This window comes from Rhopilema esculentum, chromosome 18, assembly GCF_057945365.1.
Source record: "Rhopilema esculentum isolate cy_ngs chromosome 18, ASM5794536v1, whole genome shotgun sequence".
NCBI lineage: Eukaryota > Metazoa > Cnidaria > Scyphozoa > Rhizostomeae > Rhizostomatidae > Rhopilema > Rhopilema esculentum.
The window spans coordinates 7,448,527-7,468,132 of NC_142832.1; the positions used below are offsets into that span (position 1 = coordinate 7,448,527).

General features: G+C 36.2%; 1 protein-coding gene across 1 annotated transcript; it reads right to left on the bottom strand.

The window, feature by feature from the left end:
- Positions 1–14: 14 nt before the first annotated feature.
- On the bottom strand, positions 15–17,756 carry LOC135696573 (monocarboxylate transporter 12). Its single transcript, XM_065216010.2, has 5 exons — positions 16,187–17,756; positions 11,254–11,840; positions 7,813–8,179; positions 6,538–6,727; positions 15–4,144 (listed from the first exon to the last, which is right to left on the bottom strand). The coding sequence occupies exons 1-4, from the start codon at positions 16,347–16,349 to the stop codon at positions 6,582–6,584; spliced, it is 1,263 nt and encodes a 420-aa protein (XP_065072082.2). The 5' UTR covers positions 16,350–17,756; the 3' UTR covers positions 15–4,144; positions 6,538–6,581.
- Positions 17,757–19,606: the final 1,850 nt, after the last annotated feature.

The following is a 19,606-nucleotide window of genomic DNA, read 5'->3' on the forward strand; positions in this document are numbered from 1 at the left end:
ATAACTCGAGCCCGAACATTGCCTAACTTGAACTGATATTGCGTCCCCTAGAGCCTAGCGTAATACTTTCAGATACAAATGCCATCGTTAACTAGAACCCTCCGATAGTTCGAACATTGCCTAACTTGAACTGATATTTCTCCCCTAGAACCTAGCGTAATACTTTCATAAACAAATTCCATCGTTAACTCGAACCCTCCGATAGTTCGAACATTGCCTAACTTGAACTGATATTGCGTCCCCTAGAACCTAGCGTAATACTTTCATAAACAAATGCCATCGTTAACTCGATCCCTCCGATAGTTCGAACATTGCCTAACTTGAACTGATATTGCGTCCCCTAGAACCTAGCGTAATACTTTCATAAACAAATGCCATCGTTAACTCGATCCCTCCGATAGTTCGAACATTGCCTAACTTGAACTGATATTGCGTCCCCTAGAACCTAGCGTAATACTTTCATAAACAAATGCCATCGTTAACTCGATCCCTCCGATAGTTCGAACATTGCCTAACTTGAACTGATATTGCGTCCCCTAGAACCTAGCGTAATACTTTCATAAACAAATGCCATCGTTAACTCGATCCCTCCGATAGTTCGAACATTGCCTAACTTGAACTGATATTGCGTCCCCTAGAACCTAGCGTAATACTTTCATAAACAAATGCCATCGTTAACTCGATCCCTCCGATAGTTCGAACATTGCCTAACTTGAACTGATATTGCGTCCCCTAGAACCTAGCGTAATACTTTCATAAACAAATGCCATCGTTAACTCGATCCCTCCGATAGTTCGAACATTGCCTAACTTGAACTGATATTGCGTCCCCTAGAACCTAGCGTAATACTTTCATAAACAAATGCCATCGTTAACTCGATCCCTCCGATAGTTCGAACATTGCCTAACTTGAACTGATATTGCGTCCCCTAGAACCTAGCGTAATACTTTCATAAACAAATGCCATCGTTAACTCGATCCCTCCGATAGTTCGAACATTGCCTAACTTGAACTGATATTGCGTCCCCTAGAACCTAGCGTAATACTTTCATAAACAAATGCCATCGTTAACTCGATCCCTCCGATAGTTCGAACATTGCCTAACTTGAACTGATATTGCGTCCCCTAGAACCTAGCGTAATACTTTCATAAACAAATGCCATCGATAACTCGAACCCTCCAATAGTTCGAACATTGCCTAACTTGAACTGATATTGCGTCCCCTAGAACCTAGCGTAATACTTTCATAAACAAATGCCATCGTTAACTCGATCCCTCCGATAGTTCGAACATTGCCTAACTTGAACTGATATTGCGTCCCCTAGAACCTAGCGTAATACTTTCATAAACAAATGCCATCGTTAACTCGATCCCTCCGATAGTTCGAACATTGCCTAACTTGAACTGATATTGCGTCCCCTAGAACCTAGCGTAATACTTTCATAAACAAATGCCATCGATAACTCGAACCCTCCAATAGTTCGAACACTGCCTAAGTTAAACTGATATTTCTCCCTTTGAACACAGCGTAATACTTTCATAAACAAATGCCATCGATAATTCGAACCCTCCGATAGCTCGAACATCCCCTAACTCGAACTGATATTGCGTCCCCTTGAACATAGCGTAATACTTTCATATACAAATACCATCGATAACTCGAACACCCGATAGCTCGACCATTTCCTAACTCGAACTGATTTTGCTCCCTTTAATAATGTATGAATCGTAACAGATTTTTTCGTTCATCGAACCAAAATGCTTTTTTGGTTTGAAACATAAACAAATTCATTCAGTCTCGTAATTTGCGTATTGCAAGAAACAATCAATCCTTCTCCATCACCAAGATCATTTTACACGATATCCATCAGATCATTAATTTGATTATTTGATAAGCATAAGTAAAGATAATTAAGAAACAATAATTGTTACAAAGTTTGCAAGAGAAAACTCGGAGAGTGCAGAAAAATTTGAAATTTTTATGTACAATGAACCGAAACTCTGTTGCTAGCGATAAATTTTCACTCATTGCTTTTGATTGTAGACTATTGACTTTTCCATTTTTTGTATCTATCGTTGCTGCAATTGATTAATCTGCTGTTAATCGTTGCTTACCATATTTGTAAGAGGAGTCATTCAAATCAATATCAGTAGCTGATGTAAGTGTGACTCTTAAACGGTATATGTATTTAGATAAATTAATTTTTTTCCTGGTTATGATGATGATGCACCTCTTACAAGGAATGCATTTCGCTACAAGAGTTCTCGATAGAAAGAAACTTGCTTTAAAGTCCAAATATCTTTGTATTTATTGTGTCCTTTGATACGGTGGTTTTTAGGAGATACTGAAGTTGCAAGAACGATCGGCAGCTCATTTTGTAGCACTTTTGCACCTGTTTACTAAGTTTTTGCCTTTCTGCAGTGCAGAAAGATCTATGAACTGGAATTTCAATCTTCTGTTCCATTTTTTTAATGTTTTTTGTTGATGTTGTTGTTTTTGTTGTTGTCTACGTTAAAATACTTCAAGTAACTCGAACATTCGAGCTATAGAACCTTGATAACTCTAGCAGTCGATAACTCGAACCATTACATTGGAGGCTCGAGTTATTGGGTATTTACTGTATCATCTAAGATTTGCCAATGAAAACTATTGCCAATTATATGTAGGGAAAATTATAACCATCTCATTGAAGTTTTAGGGCTGAAAAAGCCTTGCGTGAATAAACCTACATGTAGGGACGCTGGAGCACGAATGTGTGTCTGTTTGTTCGAGGAGCTGGTTGCCAATCAACCAAAAATAAATTAAATAATATTTCAACTCTAGCAACTACATGTTTCTCAAAACCAAAGGCTCTTTCCTTGTTATGAAAATAGAAATATTATCCTGCTAGTTGGAATCGTTTGGAGACATTTTGATGCTGCAAATCGTTGTTTACAACCCTTCGTTAGCTGTGATTAATAGACAAATATTTTCAGTTTCTGCCAAAATTATGCGTTGAGAATATCTTTCATTGTCAAATCATGTGAAATAGTGAATGGACAAAAGATGGAGAGTGGCATTCACTCCTGACGAAACTTTTTTCAACCCTCAGATGTTTCATAATAATAATATATTATAGTATGATAATGACATAATATAATAATAATAATAAATAAATCATAAATAATTTGTTTACAGTTGAGAATAGGTTATTTCATCTATCTGGCATTAAGTTAACTCAAGCTAACTATTTTCAATAAAAGTGATAATTTATAAAAAGTAATTATATATAAAATGCTTAAATGTACAATATATGCTTTGCACAATCCACAACTGCACTCGAAGTTTATATAAATTTTATGTTTGCTTTAAAGATCTGCAGTGATTGGGACTCTTTGATTTCAGTAGGTAGCATTTGTCGTATGTTATTGTTCTTGCACATGGCAAAATAATGTTGCTGTTTGCCCGAAATCCATAATTCAGGTTTCTAGTAACAATTTTCAAGTAACATAATTTGCTACATCTCGCTTAATCATTGTCCATAACCCGCAAAATACATTAGGTTTATAAATCTCTCACTAGCTTCACAAAGAAATGCCAATTCTGATCGGATCTCGCCTTTGTAATTTTGAAAAACCATTTTGTGTGATATTCTAATATTCTCTGAATATTCTAATAAACAACAACTTTCCTTTTAAAAAAGAGTCTACTCAAGTCATCTAAGGCGTTAAGCTTCTTTAATATTCACATAATTCTAGATACCAAGCTATTTTTGCAATTAGATACCAAGCTTTCTTCATTTAATCATTTAACAAATTAGGAACCATTTGTACTTAGGTAGGTTAGGTTAAGGTAGCTAACATGCAGACTATTGTGATACGTGCAGTAAACAAGCACTGGAAAGTGACTACCTGAGGCGAGGAATGGTTGCCGCAGAAGGTGAGAAAATTTTCAAAAATTTGATGCTACCAGTTTGCTCAAAAATGCACTCATTGAAGCAATTTTAACTAAGTTAATACAACTATACTTTTATATCAGCGGGAGGAACGCTTTTTAATGGTTTTATTCGTTTTTCTTGCTGGAATTTTCGCAATTTGCGCCACTAGCCTTGAAAACTTGCAATGTAGAGTTTGGTTCTCATTGCTGACAGCTTGCCAATCAACATCTGAAATATCAAAATGCTGTGTTTTGCAAGAAAAAATCGAAATGAAGATGAAAACAATCAAATATACCATCAACTATCATTAATTTTTTAATTTATGCCACCAGCAAGTTTGCCGAATAAGTACCAAAATGGCGAATCCGCCGATTAAACAACTCTTGAGGCTTGCCACACTTCCTTACATACAATCCCCCTGTTTATTGGGGAGACGAGCATAAGAAAGTATTTTGATGAGTGAGGCAACCCTCTGTCCTGGAACCAACGAGCATGCGCATGGAAAGAGATTTTGTTACGTTTTCACGCCTGGGCAGAAGGTAGCCCCACACTAACTTTAAATGATCGTCTCCCCGACAATCCTGCTATGTCTTTTTCTGGAAAGGAAATTATGCCTGTCTTACAGACCATGAACTAGCTCCCGTTCCGGGCCCTTGCTCGTGCGCATTATCACTGCCATGATTAGAAGTTCAAGGGTTGTGTTGTCGCAGACAGAACAGATGTGCAGAAGTGCCATGACAATGCCACACAGATTAGTTAAAACGGTATTACAGCGTAATATCGTCTTCCGAACAAGTCTTACAGCCTCTTATGTTAAAATAGCTTTCAAGAATTGATAAAAAGTTTTTTTCAAATTAACAATGGAGAATGAAGTCCAAGAAAAATTTTTTTTTTTAAAACAGAAGCTATCATTTTTCTGCTAGTGGCAATTTTAATCTTTAGAAGCTTATTTGGGATTATGACTTTTAAAATAAAATTCCGACAATACTCCTCATTTTTTTCAACAGGGTTCTTCTCTTATTCTGGCGCTCATATACACTCTTTGAGCAAAAGTATTGCACAAAGTTGTCAAATGAGTTTTTGCCACAGAGTTGTAAACGACATAGCTTATGAAATCAAATCAACTTTTATGAAACCATTAGGCATTAGTTTTTTATAGGTAAAAACCATTTAATCTAAACCCTAAACAATGGGCAACGCTTTGTAAGACTTGCTAAGATTTAGAAAATAACTTATATAACAGATCATGTCAAACTCGACATAGAAGATCTAAAAAAACATTGGTAAATTTTCCATTATTCTCCAACACAAAGTTATCTTGCAACTTTTGTATAATTTGCAGCAGCTATTTAAACTTTTGCTAGCTCCAGAATTTTGCAGCATTTCTGCTTCAGGCTGTGCAATATTTTTGTCCCGTAAGTGTGAAATCTAATCTATAAGCTGTTTTGTGAATGAAAAAGTTTGGCCAGGTCCTAATTTGAAAAAAAAGACACGTATGACCGGAATAACATTGCAATGGTGTAATTATCAATTTTGGTTTATTCACATAAAAAAACTATGAACAAAGAGCTATACCCCTTTGAAAGAAGACAAACATTTGTTTTATGTTCGAGAACGCAGTTACGCCCGGGCCCATGGGGTCCTAAGATTCTTTGATTTTGGGGGCCCCGTGCAAAATTTTATAAGCCTTTAAAGTGCTCTTGATTTCAATCTTGTGTTTAAATGGAGCTAGGGGGCCTTGTAAAGTAATTAATCCCGTTTCAAGAATGGAATAAAGGGCGTGGTCATAAGAATTTTTAGCTCGCTCCGCTCGCAGGGGGGCTCATATTTTGTTTTAATCCCAGGGCTTTTAAAACTTTCGCTTGTCCTGATAGGAGCTTCCCCCATTGCAATGACTGCCCTTAGTTTTTTGCTCAATTTGCCATACGGTGGTTTCTCAGGTGAAAAATGTTTCACCATGCTGAAAAGGGTAATTAAAAAGAGTGTGAACTAAGGTCAACAATGTCACAGTAGCGCGTTGTTTCCTTATGTTTAATCATTAAACAATCTTTAAATGACAGCAGATGTTGATGTTCTGGGAGTTTTAAACGCCAATAAAATCATCGAAAGGTTTCCAGCAGTTGGGTAGTTTTTTGCTAATATACTGAAATGCGCAATGGATACAAGTTCATTCGTGTTTTAAAGTTAGTTTATTATGTTTCATTACGTTTAGTAAAGTACTGTGCACGTGACACGAATTATTTGGTATATTTTAAGGGGCCCCAATCAACTTTGGGCCCAGTGCCCCAACAGACGTAAATTCGACCCTGTGAGAACGTGGGTTCAATTCAAATTCTTTATGATCTTAAGGTTCTTGGGAGTGTTTTCATTTTCTATAAAGTTCTCAAAGCGGCAACGAATATTGCTACCACAAAATCCATAAGCCAATTGATTGTTAATTGAATTCAATTTGAAAATTGCAATCAGAGCTTGGTTAAATTTCTCGCTATTTTTTAAAAAGAGGAAATGTAAAACTATTTCTAATTATGATCAAGACAACCAGCTCTCTTCTTCATTACGTTGAAGCTTGTTTGCATATAATAGGGTTTTTAAAGCAGCACCTTTCATTTCAAGTAACTTACGTTTTATTGAAAGATTCTTATTCGATTACGTTGACTTTAAACTTTTACTGTTTGAGGAGAAGCTCATTTTCCTCTTTGTTTAGAGCATGAAAATATCGCACGAAGAACATCAGAAGCATTCCCATAACAGCACATCCTCCAGCAATGAGAAAAGCAAGTATATAGTTGCCAGTGAGTGTATACAAATAACCTACAAGAGAAACAAGAAAAGAGAATAAAAGGAAGGAAACGATAAGAGAAAGATAAAAGGTACAATAGACCGAAGTAAGGCTTCACGTCACACTGTATTGCTAGGATAATGGCCATATTCCCTTTGATACACAAAGTGTAACTTCCGAAACTCCACCACCCAGAACACAATATGAACTTCCCTGGAAATTTGAATATATATTTCACGGTAAGATGAACTTTTCACGACTTCAGAAACAGTAGAGATTCTTTCAAAAAATTATATTTTACTTGTTATATTTCACTATTTTATTAGTGTGAAAATTAAAGAGTTTTTAAAAAATGCAAACATATTGAGACATACTTCATCTTTTAGTCTAGCATTCATATGAATTTATAAGCCTTCAGAAGCCCGATCGTCCTAACATCCAGCATTTTTTACAATCTATCTGCATCAAAGATGAAATAGCCTCTGTTGTGTAAACAGAAAGAATTTGTTTTCACCCTAGAAATAGACTGGTTAAAATATTTTGAATAATTAAACCGCACTAAATGGGCAAGCTCGATAGTCATGTGCTTGCCATTCTCATTGGCACGTTTCAATCCACAGCTTGATTTACGTATTCTAGCTGGAAGTTTTCAATCCTTGCTCACAGGTTTTATACTCTGAAAAGAGTTGGACGGAAAGCTTTAGTTTGTTCAAAGTTGTTTCTTTCTTTAAGGGCATTTCAATAGTTAAATCATTAAACACTGGATTGGTGAAATGTTTTTCCGTACGAAGAAATATTGATAAAACTTTTGTACGCATTGCAGGCATTTTTGCTTGCATAAATCCTGGTAAATTTCACATTGGAAATGAAATTTGTTACTAAATTATCAAGCTCATTATTCCATCGTAACAAGCCTTTGATATGCTCAAACGTTAAGTCTGATATTACAACGTATCACAAGTTGATACATCAAATATAAAGTATTTATTTAAACCACATCGAATTACATCATTTATCATATGATTAATTGTTTTATAAATTCTAAATAATATTAAATTTTGATGATTTCAACATCATTCTTTCATCCCAGCCAAGACCCCTAGAAATTTTTTCTTACCTGCCATTGGGGGGCCACAAAAGGTAGCGATCCCTAAAAAGAATTGACTGACATTGTATCCACTTTTAAATTGCTGCGTTTCTACAATTTCCCTGACAACAATAAGGTGTGATGCATTATGCAATCCTTGAAATAATCCAAAAGCAAAAGAGATTATGGCTAGGCCAGTAAACCCTTTTAGAAATGGCAAAAACACTATTACTCCCATAAAAGCGGTCGAAATCTGACACAAAGCCAAATTGCTAGCCACTTTCATAAATGACAGCTTGCCAAAAGCTATTTTGCCAAGGAACTGTGCGATCCAAGTAAGGCCTGGTAAGAATGTAGCTTCAGTGTAAGGCACTGCCCGGTCAAGAGCCAAACGTACCTGAAAAAGTAGTAGTTTCAAATAGAGACATATAGACCAGGCGAGGATATCGTCACCCATCGAGGGAATTTGCAAGAACAATTCTATTTGGTCAATTTCGATACGCTGATTACGAAAATCGATGTTATACGGAGAAATTCGGTACCAGGAAGCCTCTATTCCACGTTCAAACCTCGTTTTCGTCCAAATTTGAACGTTGAACGAAAGTTTTTAAATGAATCGATTTTTATCAAGTTCGATGTGCTGATTTCAAAAAAATTATTTTATAAATGTAAATTCAGTACCAGGAAGACTCTATTCCCTGTCTAAGCCTCGTTTTCATCAAAATTTGAATGTTGAAAAAAGTTTGTAAATTTTTCATTCTCATCAATTTCGATATACTGATTTCGGTGGTTGATCCCATACGGCGGAATTCTGAATGCACTGGTCCCTTTTCGTTTATTCATCGTTTTCAATATTTCTAGAGTAAAATCTGCTGCACACATAGATTTGCTTTAAAAGCTTAAAAAAGATTATGTCAAAAAGCAATATAATACGGCTAATAAACATTTAAAGTTGTTTTGAATAAACATTCTAGTATCCGTTGTCATCAGAGTCATTGCTATACTCATCCTCGAAGCAATTGTCATTCATTGGGTCAATATTGTCTTCTTCAGCATCTTGATTGATATTTAGAAGCAACTCGGCATTATTATCTAGGTATATGTCTTTACTCCACGATGCGTTACCGGCTGCATCCCAACCATGATCAACTGGACTGCCAATGCTTAACTGTAACTTCTGTAAATTCTGCATTTCTGTAAATGTTTGCAACATAAGCTAATGTAGCTTTGTGCAAATGAGATTGGCAACACACGGTGGCATTAAACTAAGTTAAAAAACTTTCCCTTAAGTTTCAAAAATCTTCCAGAAACTCTTTGAGCGGGCGTCATTGGCCTTGGTGACAATTGTTGAAAAACTGTAAAGAAAGCATGTAAACTTCTCCAGGATTGCAAAGACGACGCAATTGGGTGGGCTGGACAATTGGATTGGATGTTCCAAGCCTTGCAAAAGTGCTCACGAATTCGTTGCGCTTTACATTGCTTCTCAGAATGACTTTTTCCCTTTTTTTGGAAATCATGGACACATAATTGTTGCCGGAGAAGGCGTGAAGACCAACTATTGCTCCCTTTTAATTGAAGACAATGTTGATATGATAGACAGCATGAAGCAAGACCACTGAATAAATTTTCTGTATGACAATTTAACTAGCGCAGTGAAAAATCTAACTGAGATTTTTCTGGAGAACGGCTATCCAGAAGATGTTATTTCAGTTTACATTAAGGAGAAGATAGGAAATTTCTAGGCTGACGTAAAATTTGGTCCTCAAAAGTGCCCTGTCTATCTAAAACTACCCTGGATCGGTGACAGTTCCCTACGTTTTGAAAGCCAAATAAAACAGGCCATTGCAAATTGTTTCTTCGCAGTCAACCCACGTGTTGTTTATAGTACGAAAAAGGACTGCGTTCCTGCCACACAAAAAAGTTCCGTTGTACGTGACAGTGTGATTCTAGCTACGTAGGACGCACTACCCAAAGATTGGAGGATAGAATAAAACAACATGTTCCGTCTAATATTAGAAACAAAACCCATCCCCAAAGAGAACAGCCACCTCGGTCTTTCAAATCTAAAATCACAACTTAAACCTGCGATTCTGCTATCAGGCAGCATATATTAGAAAACCCAGATTGTGCAAAAACTATAATGGCGACATTTTTTGGATTATTGGTCGATCGTCGTTTTACCTAGAAGTTTTGGAATCTATCTACATAAGCACTAAAAAACCGCTTCTGTGTAGACACAAGGAGTTCGTTTTCACCTTAGGACACCTTAGGTTTCAACATTCACAATAGGCAAGCGGCACTGATTGGTCAACCTATACAGTCATGTGCTCCTGTTTCTGATTGTCCTATTTCGATCCACAACTAGGTATATATATTTCCTAGCGTAGAGTTTTCGATCTATGTTCTGACGTTTTAAAGTCTGAAGAGTGTCAGACGAAAAGTTTACTAGATGTTTGCTTTTTTCAAAGCCATTTTCAAGTTTTGTACCACCAAAAGATTTTTTACAACTTTAAATGTTTATTAGCCGTATTATATTGCTTTTTGACATAATCTTTTTCAAGCTTTTAAAGCAAATCTATGTGTGCAGCAGATTTTACTCTAGAAATATTGAAAACGATAATTTAACGATTACAGCATGAAAAAGGGACCAGTGCATTCAGAATTCCGCCGTATGAGATCAACCTTCGAAATCAGTATATCGAAATTGATGAGAATAAAAAATTTACAAACTTTTTCTCAACGTTCAAATTTTGATGAAAATGAGGTTTGAACATGAAATAGAGGCTTCCTGGTACTGAATTTACATTTATAAAATAACTTTTTGAAATCAGCACATCGAAATTGAAAACAATCGATTAATTTACAAACTTTCGTTCAACGTTCAAATTTGGACGAAAACGAGATTTGAACGTAAAATAGAGGCTTCCTGGTACCGAATTTTTCCGTATAACAACGATTTTCGTAATCAGCGTATCGAAATTGACCAAGTAGAGTTGGTCTTGCCAATTCCCTTGATGGGTGACGATATCCCCTCCCCTTCCTCGCCTGGTCTAATATAGGCACATACAATTATATTAGGCATATAGAAGTATACAGTCTATGATTCAAGATCATTAGTAGAATATTTCTTTATACCAATTCAAAATCAATACTTTGATAGTAGATAAAACTTTTTTTTCCTTTCCTCTCTCTTCACGATTTAGAATGTTTCCTCAGATTAACACATATGCTAAAAAATGAAGCTGAAAAATCTTCTAAGGTCTAGAAATTACGAAAAAAGAATTTTAGAGTAGATTTAGCTAAGGAACACCATATTTAAATGATAATGCAAAAAGAAGTTGATGGACAGCAGCGCTATGCAGCAAAATCGACAACTTCCACATTGCGTCAAAAGACAAAGCTCAATTGCATTCAAATATGCCAACGCCTGCAAAAAGCCATGAAGACGTAGGACTAAAACATAATACTCACTATATGCACATAGTTTATGTAAACTCCAAATTTGCAATACATGACCGACACAACATAAATCACAAATGCTTTGTTCTTATGCAGAGGTAGGTTCTCAGGTTTAGATTCACTGTCGCTTCGCCTTTCATTCTCTTCACAAATCAATCCGTTGAACCAAAAGCTCTCCCCAGGCCTCTTAAATACCACCGACATTGCAATAATGAACAAGGCAATGGCGCTGCACAGCCGCATTCCTCCACTGAAGCCATATTGTTTCAAGACGAAACCAACGATAGGCGCCAGGGCAAAGCCACCAACACTGTTCCCCGATATGACTATACTATGGGCGAGTGGCAATGTCTTCTTGAAATACAATGGCAAAATTAGCAAAGACCCGTAATAACACAAACTCTGACCAAATGCGTAAATAACTCCAAGCGTCAGGTAGATGATGAGGATGTTTGAAGTGAGTGATGACACCAGTAGGGCGACGCCTATCAATATGCCTCCAAGTAGCATTGAAAGGCGAAAGCCTATCCGATCCAAAATAACGACTGCGACAGTTGATAACATGAACAGCAAAGATGCCGGTAATGAACTCGCTAGTGCTTGAATAGAGAAGAGGAAGTTGAATATGAGTGGCATAAATTTTTACAGCTTCTTCAACATTGTTCACAACATACTAATTAAGAGGTCAATAATAATGTAGGCCAAATTATCATAAGCTTAGGCCCTGTAATCTAAGTCCAAACTTCAGCTGGGTAAGCTTAATTTGAATGTTGAAAACTCATTAAGGGGATAAGCAAAGTTTTCAGAAATGTATAATACCAAGATCATACTTAGCCTGAAAACCAGCCCATTACTCTAAAAGAATAAGCTTTTTAAATAATGGGCTGGTTATCAGGCTATATAATACTCCTTATACGCGGGAAAAAGTAACAAGATCTGGATCCCTATTGTTTTGTTTACTATACTCTGTAAGATTCATGTTTTGCTGAAGGCACCAAGCAAAAGGGGGATGGGGGGCTATACCCCACCAATTTTTGCCAAAAATGCAAAAAATTACCAGTGAATTTAGCAGTCAAACCACATTTTATTCGGCTTTAGCCCCCTCCTTCTGCAACTTTTCTCAACGCTTCGCTATGCCTGTGCTGACCTTTCATCTTCCAGTCCGTAAACGAAACATACTGTCATTTGTCAGAATAACCCCAAGGCTTAAAATGAACAGTGGCTTTTCATATTATAATCAGGGGCTTCGCGACCGGTAGTATGGGGATGTTACACCCCAATAGTATCTCAATAGGAAATTTCAGCTTAAATACACTCAGTGCCACTACAGTGATTTAGGTATTTCAGAGATCTTCATATCTTTAAATCAATAAAGGATCAAGAAAAGGTAGTTGCTCCTTTGGTTGAATATGATTCCTTGACATGAATGAAGGTATATAAACTAATGATTTGAAGATTTGAAGATTTCTTGTTGGCATTAATTCCAAAAATCCAGGCCTTCTTTAGGTAAACCTTTGGCTTTTGTCGAGTTGCACCTAAATTCATCACCGCTCGCATTTCAAAGCCTGGTGTTAGACAAATTCCCACAATTGAGGGCGTTTTTCAACAAGGTGAAATTCAGAAAACTAAAACAGTATTCTCTCCAATTAACGGACACGCTAAAAGGGGGACACCTCTGATAAGCAGACAAATTTTTTTCCCCGATCGTTTTCTGGTCAAAGTCTCATAAAAAACTTTCTAAAAACGGACACTTAATCAGCGGACACTCTAATTAACGGACAATATTTTTTGCACAAATAAGTCAATTTGGCTGTTTTTCTTTCCAATTAGGGGACATTACAAAAAAGTTAGGAGCCAGCAAACAGAAACTTAGACGAATGAATATTTGTTCAAATATTTGCTTCAAACACTTTCTCTTTTGACAATCTATATGGCTTTTTACAGCTTCAATCTTCTTTCAGCCCAGTTTACTAAGTTTTCTTACTAACATTTCTTAAATTACTGGAATCTCCAGACCATAGCCACCTCCACGATTCAACCTCTTTCCAAAAACTTCCTCCTATGGGGGGCTAGATGCTTCCGACGGAGGGGCTGTAGCCCTCCCCTGGTGCCACCACTGATTCCACCTTTTGAATAAAAAACTCGGGTCTATTTTCAAATATGGGACTTACATTGCAAAGCTTTCCAAAAGGTGGACATTTCCAGCGGACACTAAAACAGACCACAGAAAAACACAATAAGAATATTGCCATACTAGATGGGAAAAGTTTTGGTGGCTTGATCAGCGTTTCCAAAAAACATACTTCCAATTTATCGGACTTTTCTCTCTCTGAAAGCGGAAACTTGTCTTAGGTAATGGTCTTGAATTCTGTATCCCACTTTTTGCTGCATTCGAAATTTTAAACGCTCAACTTTCCAAGCACGATATTTCTGATTGTTTGGAATTTAAGAAATTAAAAGCTCGACTAAGTGATTTGGCTTATGCTTTTAGTGGCTCTCCCTTCGACCCACTCGGATTTTCTTTTGCATAAAGACCATTTTCAAGCTCTAAAATCTCTATGGTCTAACAATGGCATCTTTATTACAAAATCCTATGAAGGGTCAGGGGGGTAATTTTGGACAAAAAGGATAACATCCAAAAAATGGAGAATATTCTCCTTGACAAGCATAAGTTTGAAAAACAGGGTGATGTCGAAACACACAATAAAACGGCCTGGTTAGGGCTGAAACTTCAAGAACATCTTTTAGAGCTTGTCGACTCAAAAGTGTTGACTAACAAATTTACGATAAGATGAGACCCACAGGTTCACAATGACCATAATTGTTATGGCCTCCCTAAAATATATATGCCGAATGTCCCACTTAGATCAATCTTGTATCTGATTGGCTCAGCACAACACGAACTGGCTAAGTGGCTTACCGAAGTTTTAGATCCTGTTCTTCAAAAATATTCAAAACATTGCATCAAGGATTCTTTTACTTTGCCGAGTTTATGGAAAACTTTAACATCGAAAACGAAACACCTTTCATGTGTTTTTTCGATATTAGTAGTCTTTTCACTAATTTTCCTTTGAGTGATATATCACTAATGATATATTGCATGCACAGTTTTTCTATTTAGTTGAAGTAAACATGTTTTGCTTGTGTCACATTGTGTCATTTTACCAAAGGCTCTCTTTTACGCTAATTTAAGCAGGTCTAGTATTAACCGGGCAAAAACACATCTATTGATTTAATGAGGAAATGCATTAAAAGTTGAGATTAAGTCATTGGCTGATTTTTCAACAATTTTTACAAATATTTGAAGACATCATCAAAGAAGTAACTTTCGGTAAAAAAATTTTCTGTCCCGTCTAGGATTTGAAATCTTCATAGATGATTTAGTGGGGAAATGCATTAAAAGTTTAGATTAAATAGTGCCTGATTTTTCTAGAAATTTTATAAATATTTGATGACGTCATCAAAAAAGTAACTTCCTGTAAAATTTTCTTGTCCCATTTTGGATTTGAAATCTTCATAGTTGATTTGATGAGGAAATGAATTAAAAGTTTAGATTAAGTCATTGGCTGATTTTTCAAAAATTTTTAGAAATATTTGATGACGTCATCAAAAAAGTAGCTTTCGGTGAAATTTTTTGGTTCCTGTTGGATTTAAAATCTCCATAATTGATTTAGTGGACGAATGCAATAAAAGTTGAGATTAAGTGATTGGCTGATTTTTCAAGAATTTTAATCAATTTTTTGATGACGCCATCATTAAAATTTACTATGAATTTACAACCAGTGTGATTACTTGCAAAGCCCGATCCTCGTTCCATCTAGAAGTTTTTTGAATCTATCCACATAAGCATGAAAAACCGCTATTGTGTAGACAGAAGGAGTTCGCTTTCACCTTATGATTAAGACACTATTGACAACATTTTCAATGTGCTTTCATCTGTTTAGTGGTTTCATCTTGTGTCGGAGCGTCTTAATTAATCTTTACGTTAATGCGGTTTGAATAAAATGTTTTTCATCAGTTTTTCAGAGTTTCAACCGTAATGAGAAATTGAGTTGAGTGTGGCAGAAGCAATTAGAGTCCTGTCGTTATAAGTATAAGCTTTTAACGTAAAGCAATAGGCAATAAGTATACATTTGGGTTACTACAAATTAGGGTTAACAGAGATTTCAGTAAGATCACGCCAACACATTACACCTTGCATACGAAGTCTCTTGAAACTTGTGTGGCTATTTCTATGCAAAGAAAACTCCCGAGGTCTACCCTTTGTTCAGCAGCAGCTATTCGGGGAATAGAGGTTGGTGAAAGACCCCCTAAGTGTTGGCAATCAGTGGGTTCCAGACAAGACTAAAACTGTGATAAGACGGTCGTTTTTACAGCTCTTAGAACAGATGTATGTAGAAGAAAATGTTGTTCTATTGAACAGCGTGAAAAATTTGCCAAAGAGTTAAGACAGATAATTGAATAACCTAGTCCTAACCAATATGTGTAGCTCTCTTTTTGGTCGTCCTGCAACTCTGCGAAAAACATAGATTAGTGGCAGGGAAGGACTCTCAGAAAAGCTACTGTAAAATTCCGAATACTTTTCCCCCCGACAAGAAGCCCGGGACTTTTAGTTAGAATCTATCATAAAACCACAATTTTATTCTTTCAACACGAATACACGTCAACATCATAAAAGGGAGCGTCCTAACTACTTGGTAAATGAAGAAAGTAAGGTTATTCGATAAAGCGAAGGAAACAGATGAAAAATCGGTCCTATTTCACTCCATCTAATTAGAAATTTCGTTTCCTTTATATAGTTTTGAAATTGCTATGAAAACTCTAGATTTCTGGGACTTTTCTCAGTCTCTTTCGAAAGGATCAAGTCTTTGTAGTGAAATTTATCGAAGAAAGCCCCACCTTCCTATACGCTTTTCAAGTCAGTTGAAAAAAAGATGTTGCTTACCTATCGAAGCATTGCTCGCATCAAATTCTTTCTGCATTGATACATAAATGGTCCCAAATGTACGGTGGAAGCCATATCCTAGGAATTGTATTAAAAATGCAAATCCACAAACAAGATAACGGAATTTACTACTTGAACTTTCTTCTTCTTCAACTCTGTTCATCTTTTTGTGAAAATGATTCCAATATGACTTGATCAATACAAAATTCTCCAGGCACCCGATTCAAACAGCACGAACAAAAATTACCATCCAATGAAAGCCAGATCAGTCATGCAATTGTTACTACTGTCTTTGCTCTTATTGGATAAAACGCAACAATACGCTCATTCTGAATCTAAAGCCTCACGCTCCGTGAGCATTCTTATCTGGTACCGATTCTCAGTAACTACTGAACAAAGGGCATTTTTGAGAAAAACCTGGACCCATTTGATACGGGGCATTTTGACCATGCTGATTGCGAATCTGGTTGATTCTAAGCGAATTGTCCAATTTCAGGTGCGTATTTAGAATTGCGCTATCTAAAGTCAACAAAATTCTTCAAAGAACGCCCCTGGAACAGCATTTGACTATTCTCTTTTGACAATATGACGTCATTATGGTTTCATAATCGAGAAAATTCACATCATATGTTTAGAATTGGCAATATCTAAGTTTTCCTTTGATCTTTAACTTTGATGTCTCTAAAATTCACCAAAAAGCATCCAAAAGATAGAGTAACAAAATAATTTCAATCCATACTCATTATTGAAATGGCTGATTAATGTCCTTTTCAGATATTGTTTCATTGCTTTACTTGAACTTAAATTTATTAATGGAAACACTCTAAAATGACTTCCATCAATAGCTATCAAGTGAACCAAGTGATCATGCATGGTTTGATTGGAGATTTGTTGTTTCACATATGAGGTCATAATTTTTTATTACGTCACTTGCTATAAGTTTGCATATGTCATCAGAAGAAGTAAATTTGACATCACCATAAAACTTTATTGTAGTGTTAAACAGGACCCTACAATATAAATCAAAACCAATACTTCTATCATTAGGCGTATGAAAGCTTCTACTTCTTCTTCGAAAGGGCCTTTCGTCAGTCTCTGAGTAGCAGGGGAGTATTTTATGATAAATTTATCTGCAAGGGAGATTTAGCAAATGGAAAAGAGTCCTTAAAGTCATTACTGGAATATTCGTGAAAAGCGGGGAAATTCAACAACAAAGCTTCAATGGCAAGTCATGGAACTTATATCTTTGCAAATATTGTTTACGTATTTTGAAGACGCTACCAAAGGAACCGTCTCTTGGTGGTAACAGAGATGACCCCATATTGTTCCACTTAGAAAAGCAGTTGTCTTATGTCAATAAAACAATACAACCATTCCTTTCACTCAGACAAGGTGTGTTCACGGATGATACAGTTTCCAGTAGTAAATTGACAGATCTTTGGCTGCACAAAAGAAAGAGGGCAATTCAAGTTATAAAGAACGATTGTAAATGGCAAAACAAGTAGAAATTGATCAAGCGGGAACAGAAGCGTTCTATCGAAATGAAAATTTTTTTCTTTTAGGAAATGATTCAAGAAACGAGGAAGAAATATCCCTTGCTGACAACGACGAAAATGATATCGAAGAATTAAGGCCATTTAATGAAAAAGAAATTGAAAATGTTGTGAAAATATTACCCAATGGAAAATCAGCAGGGCTGGATGAGGTTGTGTATGAGGACATAAAGAGAGAATTTAGTTCAATTAAAACTGACACTGTGGGCATATTTAAAACAAGTTAAAAAATAGAAAAGTACCCTCCGAATGGAAACATGATATAGTGCAAAGAATTCTGAAAAAGAATTATAGCCGCAAAGACTTGACGGCACTTCGTAACATATCTTTATCGTCTGTTATTTACAAATTATTTTCGCGTTGCATCATAAACAGAATTCTGCCCTTCATTTAGCCGCAAATTGAATTTTAACAAAGGGCTTTCTTAAAGAAAGAAATAGGCAAGATTTAATATATCAAGCATAAAGAAATTACAACCACATTGCGCGAATACAACATTCCGATTGTATACTGTAAGATTATTGAGTACATATATCATCGTTCCAGCTTTCAAGTTATTTGTGGAAACAATTTGCCTCAGAAAATTTACATCACAAGGGGCACAAAAACAGTTGACCCATTAAGCGTTATGATTTTTCTAGTGGTAGTAGATAAAGTACTAAAACCAGCATTCAATCAAGCCCTGATTAGTATGAATATAGAAAATGAAAGAAACATAAGGCCAATGCCAATTCAAGCATATGCAGACGACATTGCAATGGTAACATATTATTTAAAACTACTTGAAGAGATGATAATAAAATGTGAACCACTCTTTGATCAAGCTGGTTTGAAAGTAAAGGCGTCTAAGTGTGGGTTAATTTATGAGCGAAGGTCGGGTAACAATTGGTAAATGGGAAAAGGTGACAAAAAGCCAGCCATTAAAGTTCAAGGAGAAACAATAGCAACGTACAAGAGGTCCGAATCGTATAAATATCTTGGCAAATCGTTTACCATAGCAGGCAAAGACGAAAAACAAGTTAAGGATTTCATCAAAGAATTCAAAGATATAATTGGTAAAATCAAGGAATGTACGCTCCCTATTCCTTTAAAACTCAGTGCTTACAATAACATGGCTTTAGCAAAGATTTCACACCACATGGAATACATCCTACCGAGAAAAAGGAAATAAGTATCAACCACTGATAAACTTAATGAATGAAAATGGAATTGCAACAAGAATCAGTGTCATGTGTTTTGGATCACTTGGGACCCTACATAAGGATGTGAGGGGAAACTTGAAAAGGCCAGGACTATCAGGGGAAGAGGCAAAAGAAACAATGAAGTGGTGCAGTGTATCAAACATGATTTGTGGCAGCATCGTATGGCGAAATAGGTGCAAAAAAGTGCATGGACCATTCCGATATTGTTTTAGAGTGTGGTGAGTCGCAAGCTCTCTGTAATTCCAGACGTAGGAATGACGAGGTGTGGTTACATTAAGAGAAAGGATCAGAACACTGCTCGATAAGCATAAGCTTCTCAGTGTCCTAAAAACTACCTTCGGATGCTAGGTAGAAACAAATACAAAAGCAAAATTGGGTTTAATGTAAAATTATGACGCCATGTACAACGGCCTTGGTCAAGATACATTTTGCATCCAGCAACAACGTGCAGAAGTGTTTCTGGAAGAAGACAGAATTCACAGTCAGATGTTTGACTAAGGTTCCATTTAAGCAGATTTTTACAAGTTGGACGAGTGTTGTTAAGATACTTGATGGTAAAGTTAAAGATGTTACTAGGCAGATTGCTCTGTGTACTTGACCAAACACCGTTCAGCTTTTCTAGTGAATGTAGGCCTCCAACACGTAAGAACCTTTCAAGCTAAAAT